Source organism: Anoplolepis gracilipes, chromosome 11 (genome assembly GCF_047496725.1).
Source record: "Anoplolepis gracilipes chromosome 11, ASM4749672v1, whole genome shotgun sequence".
In the NCBI taxonomy this organism is placed as follows: domain Eukaryota; kingdom Metazoa; phylum Arthropoda; class Insecta; order Hymenoptera; family Formicidae; genus Anoplolepis; species Anoplolepis gracilipes.
In genome coordinates this window covers 6,436,601-6,460,006 of record NC_132980.1, presented here as the reverse complement: position 1 = coordinate 6,460,006, position 23,406 = coordinate 6,436,601, and the positions used below count along the sequence as shown (strand labels likewise).

At 35.4% G+C, this 23,406-nt stretch overlaps 2 protein-coding genes across 7 annotated transcripts; both read right to left on the bottom strand.

Moving 5' to 3' along the window:
* Positions 1 to 1,710: 1,710 nt before the first annotated feature.
* On the bottom strand, positions 1,711 to 14,498 carry Yps (Y-box binding protein ypsilon schachtel). Of its 4 annotated transcripts, XM_072901606.1 has the most exons (8): positions 14,338 to 14,498; positions 12,254 to 12,317; positions 9,044 to 9,077; positions 8,695 to 8,956; positions 8,288 to 8,604; positions 7,154 to 7,387; positions 6,573 to 6,635; positions 1,711 to 6,203 (listed from the first exon to the last, which is right to left on the bottom strand). In XM_072901606.1, exons 1-8 carry the CDS (start codon positions 14,396 to 14,398, stop codon positions 6,159 to 6,161), a joined length of 1,080 nt encoding a protein of 359 aa, XP_072757707.1. In that variant the 5' UTR covers positions 14,399 to 14,498; the 3' UTR covers positions 1,711 to 6,158. The 4 variants fall into 4 exon arrangements, with proteins under 4 accessions (XP_072757707.1, XP_072757703.1, XP_072757704.1 ...); XM_072901602.1 differs by lacking the exon at positions 7,154 to 7,387 and having other exon boundaries at positions 14,338 to 14,496; XM_072901603.1 differs by lacking the exon at positions 7,154 to 7,387 and having other exon boundaries at positions 8,294 to 8,604; positions 14,338 to 14,496.
* A 940-nt stretch (positions 14,499 to 15,438) lies between these two features.
* Positions 15,439 to 23,251, bottom strand: LOC140671069 (uncharacterized). 3 transcript variants are annotated; one of them, XM_072902115.1, is made up of 6 exons: positions 22,344 to 23,251; positions 21,591 to 22,171; positions 20,972 to 21,499; positions 17,771 to 20,176; positions 17,383 to 17,563; positions 15,439 to 16,443 (listed from the first exon to the last, which is right to left on the bottom strand). In XM_072902115.1, the coding sequence occupies exons 1-5, from the start codon at positions 23,159 to 23,161 to the stop codon at positions 17,391 to 17,393; spliced, it is 4,506 nt and encodes a 1,501-aa protein (XP_072758216.1). In that variant the 5' UTR covers positions 23,162 to 23,251; the 3' UTR covers positions 15,439 to 16,443; positions 17,383 to 17,390. The 3 variants fall into 3 exon arrangements, with proteins under 3 accessions (XP_072758216.1, XP_072758215.1, XP_072758217.1); XM_072902114.1 differs by lacking the exon at positions 15,439 to 16,443 and having other exon boundaries at positions 17,087 to 17,563; XM_072902116.1 differs by lacking the exon at positions 15,439 to 16,443 and having other exon boundaries at positions 17,087 to 17,563; positions 17,771 to 20,173.
* Between the last annotated feature and the right edge of the window lie 155 nt (positions 23,252 to 23,406).

Sequence of the window (23,406 nt, the reverse complement as noted above, 5' to 3'; positions counted from 1 at the left end):
CTATCATATTTACCACAATGCATGTGCGGCAAAAATGCATACAAACTGCCGGATTTATACAGTGGTTGCGTATTCACATATTGTATAATATATATTCGGATTAAAGGATTTGAAATCCCCAACGCAACCCGTTAACCTCTTTCAACGTTTGACACTGAAGAGAAATGCACGTGACAATTGTGCTGGCCACGTGTTAGAACGGCCCGTTAAGCCGTTATTTCCGAGAGTGTACTGCGCATTATACCGGAAATGCGCTAAATGTACTAGCGATTTTCAATTTTGAAATTATTTTTAATATTCACACATATAAATGTAAAATATTATACCGAGGATATTCTGTTTTCAAATATGAAATACGACATTATTGATATTTAATTTTACTGCAACTGTATATCAACGCTTTATTTTTTTAGAATTAACGATTATTGACCGATAATTTGATCAGATTAATATATACATTTTTTTTTATTATTAAAATGAATTTTATTTTTTGTATAAAAGTAGCTGTCGAAAACATAATCTATTAATATTTGTATAAATATAATCTTTATAATATAATATTATAAATATTATAATATTAAATATATTTATATTAATCTCATAATTATATAATTATAATAGATTAATAAAAATATTTTTATTAATCTATTAATATAAATGCTTTGAAAAGTGTAAGAGATGAAAATAATATTTATTTATATAGCAGAAAATTTGAATTGTTCAACATTGTTTTTCGTAATTAATAAGCATCTAACTTAAATAATCGATATAAAGATTTTCCGGGGAAAACCTTGCAAGTTTAACGCGAAAAGTTCTTTCTGCAAGTTTAAAAGCGGAGACTCCGATATCAAAAGCGGCACATCTCTCTAGGTAATGCGTTTCGCTCTGCAGAGAAATACAAAATTTAAACGTATCGTTAAACTATATTCGAGCGTCCCTGGATGCGCGCGACCCGCGTAATTTATGATTCATAATGATGAATCTGTAATATCAGAGCCGAATCCGTTGTGTCAATTATGGTGCCGGGAACCGGTTTACTGCTGATCGTTGCTACACGAGAGATTAACGCTGGAACGGAAAATTAATTTATATACCTCGCGAAAGGTGATTAAGTGCCGCTGTAATGCTGGTATTACTGGAAATTCTCCATGACGGGAATGCATTATACCTATAACTTCTCTCTCGGCTCCGATCAACTTCGTCGCATGAAATTATGCGTAAACGAAATATATGCACGTAGTACAAGTTCATCGAGAAAGGAGACTCGCCAATTGCATCAAGTACCCCAGAAATTTTCCCTCGTAAATGATTGATAAATAACAAAGATTAAATATTTAATTCTCATATTTGGCAGCAAATTTACAGTATTTAGATCGTGCCGTTTCTATTTAAAGAAAATCTTGGATAAAAAAAAAAAAAAGAGGTAAATTAATACGGATAATTGAATAAATTTTATCAAAATATTTACACACATTTTAACTAGTAATTTAATTTAAAATTTTGTTTTCCTTACCGGCTCGTATATTATTTTCATTTTATTCAACTCAATCAATCATAATTATTTTTTAATAAAATAATAAATTCTTCGTTAATGTTTTTACAATATTGAGTTACTTTCTAAATTGTTTTGTTTACACAATAATGATACTCTGTAGGAGAGAAGAATACCATGGGAGTGAACAAGGAAGTGAGAAAAAAATAAAACGCACGTTTGGTTTCATTAACTTTTGCAATTTTTTTGGTAGATTTATTTTTTATAATGCACATGTTTCTCGTGAAAAAATTAAATTCCGTGTATGAAATTAGCATTTAGAGCTTCACGTTTCGGTACAAAATTCATTGTGTGTAGAGGAAGGGCAGTCGACGAACGACTGTTATACCCGAGACACGCTCGGACGACGACAACGACGGCGTCGTGTCCGGTGTTCGTCGAGATCTTTTGATAGATTTTCTCTCTTTTTTTTTTTTTATTTCTTTGTCTCTCGAAAGTTGAATGTCTCCTCGATCGGGATTTCGGTTCTTTTTTCCCTTGTTTTTATCTTTCCTATTTTTCGTCCACATCGCCATATATATATATATAATTCGAGTATCGCCTTTACTCGCGTGAAACCCGAATCGGATCTAATTGACTGTCGCGACGTGATACCCTCTTTTATTGCGATTATTTTCTTCGGTAGACACGCGACGCGAATGCACGACGGAAATTTCGAGCGAAAAGGGACGCGTCCTACAGCTTCCCTTCTTTCCCGAAGATTCTTCCTGATAAAAAAAAAAAATGATAAATTTTTCGTCGTCTTTTCTCGATAGGCGTTAAATTAATAAGCTTTCTTTTCGGCGAGAGGAGAACCGGAAAAAAAAAAAAAAAAAAAAAACGCCAATGACAATCGCGAAATTTGACAATCGATACGCGATACCCGGGTGCCATTAATTCGCTCCAAGCACATTCGGAGGACCGTAAATTGCGAAGGCAATCTACATACGATCGGATGCGCTTCGTATGTTAAATAATTTCGACGTACATCTCTGATCGAGAGTGGAAGGTATTCGACATACAAAAGAACCGGCTTACGGAGATTGCGTCTCGTGCAAAATTCCGCGAACGTTGGGAAAAACTAATGGACCGCGCGCGATGCGTATCGAATTTTTCTTCCCCCTCCCCTCCGCCCCCGCGAACTCTTCGCGTCTCGCCCCTCCCCCTCCCCCCCGATCGTAAGCCGTCTCGCAAAAAAATTTTTTTTTTCTTCTTTTTCACGAATAACGTTTCATGACCGATCGCGATTGACTGGCGAGGCTGCGCCGAAAAAATATTATTTTTTTCGGCGACAGCGATAATCCGAACGAACGAAGCACAAACTGTGCGAGAGATCTTTCTCGGTTTGCTATCTTAGGTACCGTTTTTTTTTTCTTTCTTTTTTTACCGCGTATAAGTTTAACTGCTGGATTCTCGTCGTCTTATTCTGTTTCTTTCTTTTTTTTTTTTTCTTTTTTGACTTTACGACTTTTATCGCTTTAACTCTGATATTCACTGTTAACACATGCATTGTTCTTTTTTTGCAGTTGCAATCGCGCGCCCGTTTTTGGCGCGCTGTTTCAAGTTTTTGCTTTGTTTCGCGCCTCTCTCGCTGTCTCGAGAGGCCGGTCTCTCTTGTGTGGATTCTTTTGTAGCTTTTTTTGTTTTATTTCTTTCTACCGTGTTTTTTTTTTTTCATGGGAACGCGCGGTTACGTTAGACAACGGTGGGTGATTACGTTAAACAAAACGCGGGGCCGAAGAATCGCCACGGATTTTTGTCCCAACGGACGCGGATTGCAATTTAATAGAAAAGCGGAAAACGCGAGGGACACGTGTTACGTGTCGATCGATAACATCTCGCGTCCGCTGGGGGTTCCTCCTTACGGGATCGAATGAGAAAAAAAATTTCGGCGACCATCGGTGCGGATGTATCGATATGTGCGCGATCGATTTTGCTTATTTTCTTATTCTTCTTCCTTCGGTTGTAAAAGTATAAATAACGCTCACGTCCCGCGTAACGTAACCGCGCGTTTATCTCTCTCCACTCGGCACCACACTCACGCACACACACCATTTTTTTCTTCTCGTCTTATTACTCCCATTAAAAAAACCGCCTCGCTTACCCTAAACCAATCGGATGTTTCATATTTCTCTCGAATATTAATTTTTCCGATCTTTCCTACACAAAACAGAAATATTATGCAATTTTTACGAAGACACACTTGGGTTGCGGCCGTGACAAAGCGCTACTTCACAAACGGGATATACGATAATAATAATAATAATAATAATAATAATAATAATAATAATGGATAATGAAACGATTAAAAAAACGATCATCGTGATGTACAGGATATCTTGGGGTGGAATTTTTTTTTTGCTGGCCTAAGCAGGATGCGATTACCGCGTGTAAGTGGAAAGTGTTGGGCAAAATATATTCGCGAATATTTTGAATACCCATTATGCCTGATGCATTGCATGAAAAATGCACGTGCTAATACATTTTTTAGACGAAAATATGTATATTCTGTGTATATATTTTATGTACGTTAATACATTCATATTCGAGATCGTTGATATCGCGAATATATTTTGTGCAATACTGATCGTTTTTGATCGACGAGCACAGACGACGGAAACAATAACACCACATGATATTGTATAAGCTACACCCAAACGACACGAAGATTTTTAAAAGATGTTTCTTCTCAGGTATCTCTTCGTGATATCTCACAAATGTGTCGCCTGGATATAGACCTTAAATGGAAAAGAAATATGAATTCAATAGAAAAAGAAATTTCGCCAAATACAAAGATAAATTTTGTTTTTTTTTTTTTTACAGAAAGTAGACGTATATATATTTCTTTTTATTATCCGTCGACGATACTACAAACTAAAAATTTTAAAATTACTTTCATGCAAAATTATATAAAGTATGTTTTTCTCTCTCTCTCTCCCTCTCTCTCTCTCTCTCATTTTTCCTCTATCGTACTCTCATGACAGTTTACGTTATTCGTATTGTCAATCGAGCCGATGTGTGTGATACGCCCGGCTCTTGTTTCGAAAAATCAAATCGAGTCGATTGCCGCACGCAAACGTTCAATGGTTAAAAAAAAAAAAAAAAAAAAAAAAAAAAAAAAAAAAATAAAAATAAAAATGACCCGCCCGACTTAGAGGTAGTCGACTACTGACGTCAATTCTAGAAACGACCGGACGATTACACACGCTCCGGACGCGAAAGCTTGCGACATTGTCACGAGGTGAATTCCAGGCTGCAAGAGAGTCGCTGAGATGCGTCAAAGTGCGACCAAATTATTTTACTCAACGACAACTGCAGATACCTCTGTGTCCTGTCATTATTCTCCTTACTACTAGTCCTCTATTATTATTATTATTATTATTATTATTATTATTGCATTATCGGATATGAATGCATCTCGGAGGAGGGACCTCGCAAACTTTCGCGCCCTAATTCGCGATTAATCAATAATGCGTAAAGTCAAAACAACAATAATCGCTAATTAATTGTACACCGCGGAACCCGCCAGGGGCCAGTATTGATAATTATAAAAAAATACGGCCAAGATAAATGCTATTACAATAATCGTTTCTACATGTAACAAATAGCTTATAAAGCATAAGAAAAATTTTGACACAACCGCATTTATCATATTTGAGGAGCGTACCTCAAAATTGTACTGTATTTACGTAACACACGCTTATTGATCAACGCAAGATAAAATTGCGCCCAAAAAAAAGAGCAAAAGCAATACGGTAGTCCGCCAATTTTGGTATAATATAAGCTGAAAATAAACGAATGATTTCGAGACAGACAAAAAAATTCCGAGTGGTTACTCCGTTCATTCAATATCAATCGATTTTTCTTCTGATGAAAAAGTCGCCGAAAGTGGAGAAAACTCGCGAAAATACAGCAATAAACTCAAATATCGCACATGAAACGATTTGTAATGCGTCTTACCGGAGAAAAAAATTAGAAGTAATATAAACAAGAAAAAAAAAAAAAAAAAAAAAAAAAAAAAAAAAAAAAAAAACAAATGTATATATATCAATATATAGATCTCTTCTTTTGTCCGCGCTCGAATTCATCGCCTCGTACTCCGTAATTGCTTTACCCTTGTCTTTGCTGCTTCGTTTTCCCTTATTTTTACTCAATTAATTAACCGCCGTACAATACCGTAATCACTACGCGGTTTAATTACTCTTGATTAAATCATTTTAGTTAAAAGAATCGTTTAGAGCCGCGAAGAACCTTCCTTTTCGCGTCTCCATCGTTTCTTTGACATTATTCGCTGTGCGCGTGAAAATTTCGAAAGTACAAAAAAACAAAAGTTTTACTTCGCTCGAAGGGTGAATTTGACTTCGCCGCACACACTTTCCTAATCAACGTATTCTTCGAATTTTTCTTCTCTTCATACATGTCTTAATTGTAATTTGCGAGAGTGTGGAGTAGTGTTTGTTGATTTGTTATATATTTTTTTTACATTTTTTCTTTTTTTGGATTTTTTTTTGCAATTGTTTTATACTTGTTGTTGTTGACATTGTTGTTGTTGTGTGTATAACGGGTGTTGGTGTTATATATTAAAAGGAGTGTCCTCTTACGGTAGTAGCGCGTTATTCTTTCTCGGTTAAGCGGTACTTTCAGTGGTGGTGTTTTGCACCGGTTGGCTTTCCTGAAAATACATACATATATCGAACATTAAATAAACGTGAGAAACCTGCAACAATTATATAATATTATAATAATTATGCAACGCGTGTACAAAAGCAAATATATATATATATATATATATATACATGTAGGTATTTGCTTTTGTATATTTCTTTTACTAGATGCTGCGTAAGAAAAAAATCCAATTCCTTCTGGGAGATAACGAGAACAAAAGTAAGAAAGTCCAGAAACAGCGCAAGAGAAAAAAAAAAACTGTTAACGTCTACTTTGTCGATCACACCTAATGCTTGAAAGTGTAAGTGCGTATAAGAAACTGCGAGACGAGCTCCTGCAAGATCGGGGAAAAGAAGAGAATATAAAGCGCCGTTACCTGTGGAGCAGGGGCCGCGGCAGGTGCATCTGAATCTTTAGGTGCATCCGACTTCTGCTCCGACTGAAAAGAGTACAAAAAGATACGTGCAAACAGTGTGTGCTAAGCGCTACCGCTCTGTATTCGTCGATAGATTTTGCGCGTGTTTCGGAAACTCATCATTGAAAGCTTTCGAATAATAAGAAAAAGCTCGCTACTACCATGATTTTTTGTTTCAATATTTCGCGGAAATATCAAAGTTTTACAGCAGAACTTTTGATTGTGATTCGTGTTTGAAGTGTCTTGTCGAATGCGGAAGAAAGGAAATAAATGTCAACCCAGACAGTTTGGTTGATACAGGAACAGATATTTATGGATGGAAATTAATTAAAATAATGATGATGCAAATTTCCATAAAGCAAGCGTTATTTTTTTTTTTGCAATGGATATGTGTCACTGCAATTGATGAATGCAAATGTATGTAAGTTAAATCCGTAAAATCGTCAGTTACATTTTTTTTCATGAAGAATTCCGTGAAAAAGTTAAGTCACGTGTGGACGTGAGTTATCATCTCGAGTAGAAAAGAGAAGAACCAATAATACCTTGGTGGGCTTATCATGGGATTCGGGTGGAATGTCGACGACTTGCGATCGAAGGGAAGTCACGGAGGAGAAAGTGGGATTGGGGGACTTGCGATTTGAGCCCGAAGATGACAAGTTCTCTACTCTGTTTGTCTGTTGGCTCGAGGTCGCACGAGTTTGTCGTGTTAATCGTCGTCTGTAACGTGGTTGTGGATTTCTTCGCGATTTATCGACATTCTCGCCGTCGTCGGTCACCTAATTTTTTTGTTTTACAATATATATATCAAGTTTTTTTAACGGCTGTCCGAGTGTTTTGACGATTACAGAAAATTTCGTTGGTGACTAAGATACCTCTGCTTTTTGTACAAAGTGCACAAAGTGAGACGGAAATAGGAAATTGACAAACAGCGCAGGACACATACTCCGTGCGTGAATAATGCATCGTCTATTGCACAAGGGGAGGTAGATTACATCTCTCTCTATATATATCCTCACTAAATATATAAACAATTTCTAGGAACGAAAGAGTGCATCTAAGCCAAATACAATATTTTTATATAAATAGTACTATCAAGTTTCTTTTTTTTTAATATTAATAATAATACTACACCGTGCAGATTTAAACAACTAAGTTCAGACTCTTTATTCATTATCTATACCAAAAATGCAAACTCGAAACACGCATTTATAAAAATCTATTAATTACCATGTAATACATAGCATCGCGCTGTCGGAGAAAAATGACAAAGGGACAATATATTATTTTGGCGCAAGCAATCGAGGATATAATGTGAATTGAAGTGAAATGTGTTTAGTGTAATAGAAATTATAACATACACCAAAACTAGTTAAACAGATTGCAGATAAGAAGTGTATAGAGAATATTATATCATCTAAAATTCCGAGATTACGTATATATATCTCGGAATGTCTTGATGATAAAGAAAGAATGTTATAAAAAGAATCTAATTCAAACATATGACCAAACTGTCACTTATCATCAAACCTTGAAATATTTTATAATGCGTTACATGTTGTTACTCTGTAACTGAAACAAACGCGTGTAATAATTGGATACTTTTGTTCGCGTTACCAGTTGCTGTAATGATGTATAGCTAGAGTGCTAGAGTGAATATTTTAGTTAGAGATACTAACCCTTACCTGGCCATCCTGACTGCGAGGACGTCGCGGCGGGCCGCCACCTCTTCCTCCGCGGAAATTGCGACGGAAGTAACGTCGTGATGGACCACCACGTCCACGAGGGCCACCGCGCGGTGGGGCATTACCCTCGCCGTTTCCTTCCCCTTGCTCACCACCTTCGCCAGCATTCTCTCCCTGCTGTGTGGGAGCGGGCCCGGAACGCCGTCCTCCGCGATAATAGCCGTCATAATGACGTCGCAACCTATAGCGACGCTGTTGTTGCGGTGCCTGGCCCTCGGGCGCATTTGCATCATCACCGCTCTTTCCTTCACCTGATTTATATATTTAAAAAAAACAAGTTAGTCTCAATAATCTGTTGAAAGACAAATAAGAGTGTAAATAGAAATAATCCGCGGATATACCTTGGTCGTAACCTTCCTGGCCCTCACGTGGTCTACGATTCTGAGGTCGGCCGTTGCCGCGTCTCGGGTACACCCAGTGGATACCGCGATATCCACGACGTTTGTCGGCGGCATAAGGTGAGCCCTTCACTGCTTCACCCGCTGGACCGGTGACGTTTGCGGCTTCGTGACCCTTCTCGCCGATGACGACGTCAAACTCCACGACCTCGCCATCTCCGACGCTACGGACGGCCTTCCTCGGATTGTTTTTCACAATAGCCGACTGCAATTAAGTACGTAATATATTGAGATTATATCAATTAAAATATCTTGAAAATAAAGTACTGTAATTAAATGCGAGAAAGCTTACCTGGTGGACAAATACGTCTTCCTTGGTATCATTTCTGGAACAATCAAAAGCAAATGTGTTAAAAATAATTGATATTAATTTTGATTTTTAATGGAAATCAAAATTAAAATTATTTATACAAGTCAATTAATTTATTTATTAATAATTTTCGAATATATATATATATATATATATATATATATATATATATATATATATATATATATATAAAAGCAAAAAATATTTTTTTCTAATCTCTCCGTTCTATAATCATTAATAATGAAAAACCACAGTATATTATATTTCAAGCAATTTTAAATTTAAATTCCACACCGTGTTTGCAATTTATATTTCCGTTGAAAAAAAACAGAGACTTTATTAAATCGTTGAAAAGCGGAATAATCACGTCCATCTGTTTATTATGTATGTATCATTGCATATAATGGAAATTTGATTTAATTGTATCAGTACACAACACACGTTCGTTCGCATTTCTCTATAAGTTCCATGCGTGTACACACGATACAACGTATGCGTTACGAATATGTAGCGAATATGTATGTCCCACGCATGAATTCGCAAGAGTGCGGACGTAATCGGAATCCATGAAGCTGCGTAGCAAAGCACGTTGAGTTGAAAGGTCGTCGAACCCCGCGATGTACACACAATCAAGGGAGAGATACACAAACCCACATACAAATGCGTACCAGTTGCTGCACAAACTAGACACCCTCTCTCTTTTCCTCTCCCTTCGTTGCGCGATTAACGAAAGGTGAAACAAGTATAAAGAGCATGAAGATCATAAATAAAATTTCCGGAGTTCTTTTTTTAAATCGCCAGATTAATGAAAATCGATTATTTAATTTAATAAAAACTGTGCAATATCGTACACTTTTATCTTTACAGGAAAATGTATTTTTGTAGATTGCAATCGCCAAAAATTAAGCAATACTATTGTCTAAATCAATTTTTTTAAATTATTATTTATATATGATTAATATTAATTTAAATAGTAATATTAAGTTCGCACTTTTTTTTATAATATCTTATTCGGATGGCATACATATTGTTGAATTTTTATGTATGTCTCGGAACGTGGATCGATGCCGAATGGGCATAATCCAATGGGTATCGAGACGGAACGTTGCTCTCCCATTGTGGTAGTCGAACGTCCACTGAAATCGGGGTGAACTCGACGAATGAACAATGGATTCGTGTCGTCTCGGTAAAGATTATTAACTTTCAATGAACTCTGTTACACGGTTATAGAAATACAGATTTCCTTTTCACTTCAATTATTATTTGTCGGAGACATCTTTGAAATTTTAATAATTTTTGAGTAAGCCTGAAATACATATTTTAATTTCAATTGTTGTTAAATCATCCAAAAATGACTTCGTCTTATACATTTTTTTTATATTTTAGAATTTCTAACATTACACATTGCAAAGCAATTTTATATATTAAATTTTATATATAATTTTATATATAATTTAAATTTATTTTTACATAATTATTTTAATAAAACTATATTTTTATTTAAAAAATTATTTCTATTAAAATTAATAATCAATAATTTTATTTAAAAAATCATTGTCATAAAAATAAATTTGAATCAGTAAGAGGCATGAAATATAAAGAGTTGAAACCAAAATAAATATAGATTAAATTCTCACTGTGGGATCTTTCAGAAATATTTTTAGCACAATACATGTGTTTCTTTAAGCAGACTAGAAAGACAAAAAGAATTCAGGTACGTATTTTTATATTTTTTTTCACAAGACAAACTGAAAAGCCAAATAAAAGACGACAATCGTTGGGAATAATCCGACACAAAAGCGTTCTATTTTTATAAATAGTTGTAACAGCAGTTTCTAATATTTTATAACACGGCTTGCGTCAATGTTGGTGAAAGTGCATTCAAGAATTCCCAAGCGGGTAAGCATTCTGTACTGCAAAAACGAAAACGTTTTCCGCCTTCTCGCGTGAGACAGAATCCAAAGTACGCGATAATTATTTTTTATCAAATCCTTCCGACGTGTGTAATCATTTTTCTATCGCGAAACACGCCCGCCGTTAAAGTTACGCGTGTAACAATACAGTTCGCGGTAAAACAGCTTCTCCTCTGCGAGCATGCGCAAAACTTTTCTGGTCCTCGGCCAGATGAATAGAGGAACCTCGAAATAGCGAGGAATCGACTCTATGGCCTGTGCACGTGTCGAATGAAGCGTCTATTTTCCGTACGGCAGAATGCCAGGTCGAGGTTGCAGGTCGAACCTGTAGCGGAGAGAGAGAGAGAGAGAGAGAGAGAGGAACGGATTTTCCTAATATTAGAGACCGCTATTTCCCCGCATCCCCGTTAAAATCGTTATCAATTAGTCTGGAAAGTCTCTCTCGCGTTCTAAATTTTACATTCGTAGCGCGAAGAGGTAGTATAAAATAATTAAAACGGATCAATCGAGAATCAATTTACACACGTGTACTACGATGCTGATGTGTACGTCGAATTTCGTAATGGAATAAGAAAATTAGAAAAACAGAAATGTTTAATATTGTTTTGATAATAATAGAATGTCTTGTTCATTAAAAAAGCAAATATACGTTTAAAAAGTAATACTTTAATGTGTGAATATTTAATAAGTCTATCTGTTAAATAAGTGTTTTTATCTTTTATCAAAATATAAAAAAAAAATTATTAACGACTGACCCGATTACTGTTATAGAAGCAACGAGCATGCTCGCTATTTATATTAAATTTAATACCTAGATAATAGAATTTTCCCAAAGAATAACCGGAAGTATAGCTAGTTAATATTCTCGAATAATTTAACAGAATATGAAACTATTTTTTTTAAATTATTCAATAAATGCAATGGAAATAGAAAATACAATTCTGAATATATAATTCACAGGAATAATAAAAAAAGATGTAATAAAAAAAAAGATAATTAGACACTTGCAACGTGTATATGTATTTATGGGGGATTTTAATGGAAGAATGGTGCAATTAATATAAAACGCCGAGTTGGAGTAATGCAAAATGAGCGTTTATATTAAAATAGTATATGACTAATCCTTCTTGCGCGGGACACCCACACAAGCAAATAGATATATATGTGTGTTCTCTCTATTCTATTTAATGTTGCATATAAAATGGTGGGCATTGAAAGTAATTAAAAATAAAAAGAGAAAGAAAACTCAAAAGATAAATATGAAATAATAATTACTGACCTATTTATAAAACCGTAGCCACTTTTGACGTTGAACCATTTGACAGTTCCGGTCACTTTGTTCGCTGAAATAAAAGAAAAATTTATGATTCAAATGCTACGCATGCACATACATGAATTGATAACGAAACTTCATGCAATGTGTTTTATTTATAATTTTTATTTAGCTAAACATCTTAAAATATTTATATTACACTTTGTGTTTGCCGTATTTATTAAATATAAATCAAACAAGCAAGTAAGAAATTTAATTATAATAGAAATTATTCAAAATATTCAGGAGCACGAAAAAGAAAACATCAAGTCAGCTACATCATTTGTACTTATTGTTATTAAACTGTGAAAGCGACCTTGAAGAAGGAACGAACTTATCATATATTTATTTGAACACGTCACCGTTCGAAATCGAAATATAACGACATGTACTGTTTTTTCTAATGTGATAACTGATATTTCTAGGAACAATGCATAAAAGTAATAGAAAATTAAATAAATACCTAATCAGATAACAAAAAAATAATCCTCAAAAGAATAGTAGTTTGCGATTAGAATTATAATTAATCTGCATTTTTCATCAATTTGTAAGTACATTTAATTCTGGAGTTATATACACATGTATCATGATTTAATATGTATATATATAAAATAATAAATATATGTATAGCTTGCTCTTGCTTCTCGGCGAAAATATGATAAGACTATCTTAATAACATTTACACACGACCTTGAATATCACCCAAACAAAGGTCGAAATTAGTGTCACAACGATAGATTCAACGCGATTAAATCTGTGAAATTCCTTCGATTTAAAATCGAAACAATTTTATTCGCGTCACTAAATAATATTCATAAAATTTATTAAATGCTGAAATCAAGTAAGCGATTAGGTTTATTGTTACATTTAATAAAATATATGTCAATTAAAATCTCTGGTATCTATCTCCTAAACGATATAAATTTCAATTAAATGTGCATATGTATTATACGTAAACTTTAATATAAATACATCAATTTTAGCAATACATATTTTTTCATATTTTTTTAGAAAAATATAATAAATTTAGACAACTTTATCCAAAATAGTAATTTGATTTAAATTTGAAGCAACTTTCTCGGTGAAATTCAACCTTCATTAAATATGTATCATAAATAAACTTTAATATAAATAGCTCAATTTTGGCAATACACATTTTTCAAATTTTTAAATATAACTTTTTACATAAACTTTTCTTTTAGAAAAGTAGAACAAATTTATACAACCTTTTTCCGAAATAGTAATTCGATTGAAATTTTTGACAGAATTTTCTCGGTGAAATTTAACCTTCAACGATCTTTTTTTTTTCCAGAAGAAACAAAGGGCAATAGAATGTTTCTAGAATTTCGGAATTTCTCTCTTCGCATATATACATATATATATTTAAACCTTTGCACGCGCTTTCGAAGTAATAGGAAGGAAAAAAAAAATTTTACCGGTGAATACGCGGGATTAATCCGGCGGAGTTGGAAGGCGCAATTCCGTTAGCGAAAAGCACGCGGCTACAACGCTTACATAACGAAAACGTGGAGCGCGCGCGGCGCCGGATCGGTCGCTCCGGCCGGAAAGAAAAAAGATCGATATCGCGGATGGATCTCCCGCTCCGGAAAAAGCTTCGTCGAGACGTCGATTCTCGCGCGGTACGGCACCCGCGATATTTTTCAGGTTATCCTGGCCGGCGGCGAGGAAGGAGACGACGCGGCGTCGAGGAAAATCGATGAGCCGACCCGAGGGCTCTTGCCATGAGGAATCCACGAAAAGACTCGCGAGACGACGAGCATCAGCTGATGGAAAATGGACGACGTCGAGCCGTCGTCCTCGAGTCGACGCGCCCTTCAACGCGGCCCAAGAAAAAACCCCACGAGGGAGGATCCCTCGCGCAATTTCCCCGCCAAACCACGCCGACCACATGGCCCGGACGTGGATGCCGCGAGCGTGGAAGACGCCATTACGGGCGGAGGAGAACGCGCGGCGGCGGATTTTTTCGCCGCGTATTTCGGCGCGGAAAATCGCCGCGCGCGCGATAATAACGTAATGCCGTTGCTACTCACCGATGACCATTTTCTGCTGGACAGCCTTTGGTTGTTCGGGCTGTTTCTCGGTCTCACCCATGGTGGTAAAGGTGGAATTGAGACGCGCGGGTACGTCCTTACCTAGATGTTTCCTTCTGTCTGGTAATGATGGTAATACCTCTCTGATGTCGCAATGGAGGTGCCTCCAGGCGACCGGGTAAACACACCATGCCTAGCGTGTAACGCGCCCGCTGATTCGCCGTCTCCCACCGAGCGGACGCCGCGTCGGCCAATCGCCGGCCTCGAGCTTTCACGAGGATCCTCGAGCAGCGCCGAAGACCGCCGACGAGCCAGGCGCATGCGCACCGCTAGTCCGTCACCGGATCTTTTATAGCACACGCATACGCACGCACACAATTTACGTTTAACGAATTTTCAAATATTTTCGGCCAAATGACCTTTCGGAGTTAGTCTTTTTATCTAAAAAAAATGAATGAAAGGAAAATTTCACGATTTTCAAATTCTCTTATACAATAGAAAGAATGCAGTGTCTTCTAACAAATAACAAAAGAATCCATTGAAAAAGAATTGAAAAGAAGATTTAAGAGAAAAATGAAAACAAAAAATTCTGATTTACCTTCAAACTATTATTTCTTATTTTTAAACATAGAAAATATATAGAAATAAAATATTTTTTAATTGAAAATACTATATATTACGAAAAAGAATTTTAATATACCAATTGTCTGCACAAAAAAGTTTTAAATAAATATAACGATTAATATTTCTCATGCCATAAAAATCAAAAGAGACCTTTAACAGCATGTGTTCTTTCTAACACTCACACAAGTTAATAACTATTTCTATATTTCTCATACAATAGAAAAAAGAATACAGACAAATAACAATAATATCCATTGAAAAGAAAAATTTTGATTTAGCTTTAAACTATTTTTTTTTAAACGTATAGAAAGTAGAAAGTATATAGAGATAAATATTTCTTTAATGTATAGCAAGAAGGATTTTAATATCAACTTGTTTTGCAAAGAAAAAATTTAAAATAAATATACTTAAAAATTAATATTTCTGGCAATAAAAATAAAAAGAAAACTGTAATAACATTTACTCTTTCTAATGTATATACATTATGTCTGACATGAGAGTACGAAAGATGATTTTTCATATATATTACATTATAATTATTAATATGTATATAACAGTAAAACATTTTAAATTTGTATTAATGAATGAAATCAATAATGATTTTAATTATTTGAAACGTGTGTTGATTGAATCACGTTTAGGCTCTCTCTCTCTCTTTAATGAATAATGTCGATTTTTAATTAGTAACATGAGTCTTCCAAAATTTATAATTATTTTAACAATTTAAATATTTTAAAAAAGCAGCGAAGAAACGTTATATATATTTTACAATTCAATATAATTATACACTTTTGCTACATAGGTATATATAATTGCAGTAACATATTTGTCTTTTGTTAACTAATGTATAAGAATACATGGCGTTAATATATATACATGTTGAGTAGAGAAAGAAAGAGAAAAATAAAACACAATAATAATATAATCAAATAAGAAATTCACGTGAAAATATATCATTAGAATGAAACAAAAATATGTATTTACATTATCATTAATAGTTATCGTTGAACTAGTGAGTTATCTGTCATAAATAATAAATACAATTTATATTTTATTCTAATATTTTATATAAAAATTTTTTTCACCACATACAAGACATACACACTTTTTTATTCGTTGAACTTTAAATATTATCATAAACTAGTTTTTTCTCACATAAATGGAAGAACATTTGCTTACACACAAATTTCACTCATTTGTTCAAATAACACAACAAAAATTGGAAAGGCAAGAGATGTGTGTGGTTTATATAACAAACGCTAAAAACTTATATTTTTTTGGAGATACTCGATATGCATAGCTTGTAACGATACAAAATTTTCAATAGGATAAAAAGTATTATATGCCTAGGAACAAAAACACAATAAACGCATAAATATGTTAATATATATGAAAATAATGATATCTCAATTATGAGTTACATATATTGAGGAAGAAACGTAGTATCTGTCGCGGAAACTTGAGGTGTAAAAATTGATAAACCTAGAAAAAAAAAACATAATGATAAATTCTATTAGATTGAATTAAAATTATATGAATTTAAAAATTGTCTATACATGTTTCATTGTCATTAATTACAAATATACAGATGAAAATGTGTATGTTGGATTTCTGAATTATATGTTGCATTATATTATGCAACATCAAAGTTCTGTTCAAGCATGAGTTGTTGCGTGAATTTTAAGCATATTTTTGGAATTTATATTGTTTTTTCCTAATAATTAGAATGAGCTGAAACATTACACATTATTATACATATGGGTTTTTTCATGTATATAATTATTTGATAGAATTCTTATCAAATCGATTTAATGATATGGAAGAATGAGTATATGTGGCAAAGAAATTAATGTATTTCATAAAAAGAAAAAATTATTTTATTCATAAACATACTTATATACATATTTTTTATATCCTCTATCAAGTTTATACTAGAATATATAAAAAATTTGAAATCAGAAAGACACGAATTTTTTATGATCTTGTATGCAGGATACTATTATATAAAAAGAAATTTATTTTAAAAAATTTATTAAGTTTCTTTTTTACTCATTTTTCCATATATCAAATGATATTTTAAATAATTCAAATTTTAGACAATTTAAATTAAAAAAAAAAGACAAGATAAAGCACCCAATGTATATATTTTATATATTGTACTTATATATATGTACAGAGACACTTAGTAACCCCGTCACCAAACATACTTTAAAAAATGCGGCAACACAAATTACTTATCTTCCTAATATATAATTTGTGTAAAATCTGATTTATTTATCAAATTTATTAAATATCAAATGCGGATTGTGTTTTAAGTATATACGTTTTATACCCACGCGAAATTATATAAACAATATAATTGAATAAACACTCCAAATATATATTTTAACGAAAATAAGCACTCAAACGAGTGACATTTACATTCTCCATCATCTCGGTTTTCGTGTACGAATTGTCCTAGATCGCGGTGCGGTAGATCCACTCCCGATACTGAACATGCCAGGCGTCGAAGGGTTGAAGGTCGATGATGCTGATGACGTTCCGAAATTAAGGGTAGCAGTCGCTGCTGATTGTGGTGTGGTAAAATTAAATCCTGTTGGTGCTGAAAAGAAAAAAGTAATTGCATTCACAATTAATATAATTGAGGGCTAGAAAAAGTAGAACGAACAAGAGTAATAATAATATTTTACAGCGATTTTTATGATTTTTGGACTTATATCTGAAATTTAATTTGCCATAACTCAACAATATTCTTTATATGATTATAGTTATATTAGTAAGAAAATAATTAATTCATAAAAGTATTTACCTGACTTGGGAGCTGTAGATCCAAACTGGAACGAATTGGACGATGCGGCCGTAGAATTATTACTTCCAGCAAAATTGGGTCCGAAAGAAAACGTAGTGTTCTGTTGCCCGTCTTTCTGATTATTTCCAAAGACGAACATGGGATTTGTATTACTGCTCGCCCCGTTATTAGCATTATTGTTGGCTCTGAAGGTGAGAACCGGAGATGACGTAAACGTACCCGCAAAGCCCGTAGTGGTCGCAGGCGTTGCGCCGAATGGAGATTTATTATCAGCGAACATAGTGCTGTCACTTGTTGTAGCCTCGAAGGGGGTGAGGCGCGTAATATTTTGCGGGGTGTAGGTGAACATGGAAAGTGACGTGTTTTTATCGTTCGAACCGAACATATTGGTTGTACCACCGAAAGCTGAAGTTACTTGTGGTGTTCCTACTCCGCTTGGTGTTCCGAACGCAGGCGTCCTGTTACTCGTGCTATCAAAGCCAGGGGTGATGGTACTGGTGGAGACGTTTCCGGCGATGTTGAATGTGGAATTGGCGGTCGTGCTAGCCTGTGTGGTCGAACTGAATAATGATGCTGGTGATGTCGCGTTGCCAAACATACCACTTGTCGTTCCGAAAGATGGCGAGAGCTTTGTCTGCCCGAAAATTGATGTACTGTATGTATTGCTAGTACCAAACATCGAAGGTGCGGTAGTCGTCGAGGTCAAATTGCTGTTAGCATTGGCGAATAAACTGGAACTTGACGAAGATGTAGTGTTGGTAGTCGTAACGAAGATCGAAGGCACCGTCGTCGTTGGGCTGTTAAATATACCAGTAGTTCCCGATGCAGCTGATGCGTTTCCGAAGAATGATTGACTATTGCTGGTCACGCCAAAGATATTTGTGCTGGTCGTTGTATTCGATGTAGTGGCGAAGATGGACGTGGTGGATACACCGAATTGAGGAACGGAGATTGTAGATGTGTTAAATTGCGGAGTGATGGTCGTCGTAGAGGCACCAAACGTCAGAACGGAAGTATTTTTCATTTCACCGAAACTGGTTATATTGCTAGCAGTTGTAACTGGTAGAGCTGCAGCTGTTGAGGTCGCGTTTGAAGTGTTGGATGTGCCAAAAACAAACAGAGGTTTGTTGATAGATGAAGTAGTAGAAGTAGCAGTCGTGCTGAGTGAAAACGCAGGTGCGCTCGATAATCCGGACGTCGATGTCGATGTCGCTAACGATGTGGTATTCGTGGTATTCGTAAATAAGTTACTTGCGGTAGTCGTCAAAATATTGGACGTGAAATTGAAAGATTTAGTCGTAGCTTGTGGCAATGATGTCGTCTGGTTGCTCGACGGATTTCCGAAAGCGTTCACTTTTGCTTGAATGTTACTATCGGATTGGGCAAACACAAAGTTCGACTTTGGAAGTTGCGAAACGGTCCCATTGCTTCCGAAACTAAACGAAGGTGGAGCTACGGATGTTGTTGTTGCAAGACTATTCGATGTACTACTTGCAGTACTATTAAAACTGGCAACACTTGTAATAAATGGTGCTGAAGATGTTTTAACTGACATCATCCCACTGGATTGAGATGATAAACTTGGTGTTGTAGATTGAGTGATCGCAGCAGAAGGAGAAAAGGGTTTGTTGCTACCGAGAGTAAAGGTAGAATTAGCCTGTATAGTACTGACTGCAATAGGTGAACTAATAATTGTACTCGTAGTAACAATGTTATTCGTCTGAATTGTCGTAGCGCTAGGATTTACAAGTGTGAACGCTGAGCTTGATGGTGTTTTATTGACCGTTAGGAAATTAATAGATGACGTTGATGAAGACGTTGGTGTGGTAGTAGCAGTTACTGTAAAGGTATTGGTATTATTGGTATTATTCGATATACTAGTACCAAAAGTGCTGGTACTGTTGGATATACTAGTACCAAAAGTACTGGTATTATTGGATATACCAAAGTTCGGCAATGAATTACTCGACGTTGTAGCTGGTGACTTAGGTTTGCCAAAAGAGAAAGTTAGTGTTGTACTTGAAGTTGAAGGTACAGTTTTTTCTAACGATTCCGTATTCGTAATCACGGGCGTAACTGATGCAACTTTCGCTTTATTTTTTTCGATTGTTTCTTTTGTTTCGAGAGTATTTATCGATGGCATGTTCGATTGCACTTTAGTATTTGGTGTAGCATTCGGTGAGCTGAAAGTTATGGCCGGTTTTGTACCGAGTTTCACATCGGGACTCGACGCAGAGAAACCACTTGGAACAATAGCCGCGGTGGAAAGTGGTGTTGTATTGATGTTGGTCGTGGTTGTCAAAGAATTTAGGGTCGCGCAAGTGACCGAACACGTGACTGGTGGCGTAATTGTCGCGTTAATATCGTCCGCTTCTATCACGACGTCTGGATTGATTTTGTTCTCTGCTGAAAGCACAAATAAGAAAGTTATTATATAAGATAATGAGAAGAGAAAAAGTATAATAAAAATTTTGCGTCTGATGAAAATCTTTGAATATGTTTAAAACGAAAGAGAAGTATTTGTTATTTCTGTGAGAAATTATTTATAATTTATATAGGGTATCTACTCAATCTTGAGTAATCTAAAAAATTCTCTGAAAATTCCCTGATCTTCCAGGTATTTTTGTTCAAAATTCTATGTAAAAAGAATAATTTAAAGATTTTTTTTTGCAATTTTCTAAAACACATTTAATTAATAAATATAATTTTCTAAAATAAATTTCTTTATGGTACACAGGTTTTTAATGCTTTTCACTCAAAGGAAAAACTACTTAAGTTTCAAGTGCTACAGATTTATAAATGTATTGAAAAAATGAATAATTTTTGTTAATTTAAAATTTTCAGCTTTCATAAGATTATTTTTTATCATTAAAATTAAAATAAATATGTATATTAGTATATACATGTAGTATTGTAAGAATACTACATGTTCAATATTCTATTAAAATATTGAATATATAAACAAAGATAAAGATATATATTTATAATTTACAGTATAAGAACAAAAAATTATTAAAGGATATATAAAAAAAATAAAAAAATGTTTTTTAATTCCACGAGTATTTAATAAAATTCCATAAAAATTCAGCGATTTCTCCAGGTACAAAAAATTTCTTGAAAAATTCAATTGTCCATATTTTTCCAAAGATTATACACCTTGACATAATATACTTTGATATGTATTATATATATTATATTTACCTTTTCCTGATATTGCATCAAACATACTTTGAAGTCTGGCCTTCATATTAGTTTGTCTCATATTTCGTAAGTCCTCCCTCTTTATCTCCTCCACATTATCCGTTGCAAATTTGACCTTTATGTTACTTGGTTCTTCTACGAGTGACTTCAACTGTTCATTCCGTTCGGGTTCGGCTCTCATAAATAGTTTTTCTGTCAATTTTGAGGGAACAATGGATCTGGTGTCATTAATTTCGGTAGCACCTTTTTTTGTAATTTTGTTTTGAACTACTACTGATGCTGCATTATTTAAGTTCGTCCTTGATTCTTTATTAGACGACTTCAATATTCCCTTCATCAGAGGGAATTCTTCCGTTTTCTTAGAATCGAGTGTCTCAAGATTTTTCGAATATATTTCTTTAATATGTCCATGTTTATCTGCATGATCTATATCTAAATTCTGAGATTGCAGCGAATTACTGGAATGTGAACTTTCCAATGACTTGAAGTGCTTTTCGAAGTCGGGTGTCCCACTACGTGAGAAATCAACTGTGGAAGAATATTCATAAAAATTTATGTGTTAAATATAAAAAAAAAAAAATTGATACATAATTATATTTAGTTGAAATTTAATACTCACCTGCTTTTCTTTTAATGCCAGTAGCAACATGCTTACTGGAACTCAATGAATTCAAAATATCGTAACAAGATCGTGTTTTTGTACGTTTTGCAGGTCTGACAGATTTATTTTGAGGAGAAAGATCCTCTTCCGATTTGGACGATTCGTCCCTACCACGTTTCTGCTTGTTTTCTTCTAGAATCAATTCTCTTTCTTCGTTAAAGAAACTGTCTGTTTTTTGTTTTTTAGCAACATCAAAATTTACATCCTCTGTCGATGCGTGTCGTTTTAAAGATATCTCTTTTAAAACTTGTACAACATTCCTAGGTGATCTGTTTTCTGTGTGGCAAATATTAGACAGAATCTTTTGCCTTTCCGGTGGAGAATACTTTGTCACATCTGGAGCTGCTACCCTAACTGTCACGGGCATTCTCATCTTTGTAGATTTTGTATTCAGCAGAGGAATTGGATTCGCATAAAGATTAACTTTTGGAAATTGTCCAGCGCCATATTGAGACTGATGGATTAATTTATTCTTCGCCTCTGTAGCATACTTGGTTAACCTCGTTGTAAGACCAGGTGATGTCACATCTGTATACACCCTTATTCAAAGAAAAGAATATAATGTGAACAGTAATTCTAATAAAAGATAAAAATTAATTAATACAAATATTTACATAAAAATTTGTCACAATCTTATTATAATTATTTGATAGAGAAAAATAACAAAAATATTATACATATTGCAATTAAATTAAATCTACAAGTACTTACTTTGGATCAATATTGTATCTCGTCGATGCCAACAATGGTCCAGCAACAGTCTGGACTGTCTTTATACCAGCAGGTCTAGGACGCATTGCAGGACTGATACTCACACCCCACGGAGAGCCCTCAGGACTGAACTGCGTCATGTTCTCACCGTAACTCAGCGTATGAGTCTGAGGATTCACCCTCTTAGAGGACATCCTGCGCGAGTCGGGATCGACGTCGCCGTTTCTAAAGTTACCTTCTCTGTCGCCGGATTTCATCACCGGCGTGGAGGTGTGCTTGCCGAAGACGGCCTGTTGCTGCTGCCGCGACAGACGATCATGGTCGCCGGCGTCGTAGAACTTGTCGTTCACGTCATCAGCGTGCGAGCGGGCATGCGGGATCGGGCTCAATTGATCGATCGAGCTAAACCTGGACGCCGATAACGACGACGAGGAGTCCCTGCGCTTGACAGCGACGCCGTAAGGCTCGCTGCTCAGCTGATAAGCGCTCGCGTGCCGCTTGGGCATCCTGAACGGAAAATGTTCGCGGTAAAAACGGCTCGCACCCTGCCCGAGTTTACGCACTTGTCCGACACCGTAACCGTAGGCGACACCAACACCGGCGACCAGCTCGCGGACCGCCTCGCCTAGGTAGCCGAATATCTGATACGCGTGCGGCGACACCAAACTGTCGTTCGCGAGCAGGGAGTAACACGCGTACACCACCAAGAGCAGGGTGAGGGCCAGCGCCAGGATCGCCCCCCAGGCGTTGCAAATCAGCACGCACCCACACGTCACGGTTATCAGCACCACGACAACGCGGTTACCGAGATCCCACATAGTACTGTGCTTCAAGAAGATAACCTCCCCATGTTTGAAAAGAGCACATTCACATTCACCGCTACCATCGGAACTTGCCCGCAGGCGATGAGATCATCGATATAAATCGATATACATAGACGGCCGCTGATTGGCCAAATCACTGAACTCAATTATTACGAAATATTGGCCTTCTTTACACCAACATACTTTGATCATAAGCTTAGTTTACATCGAGCACTTGATACGCGTACTAAGTACTATAC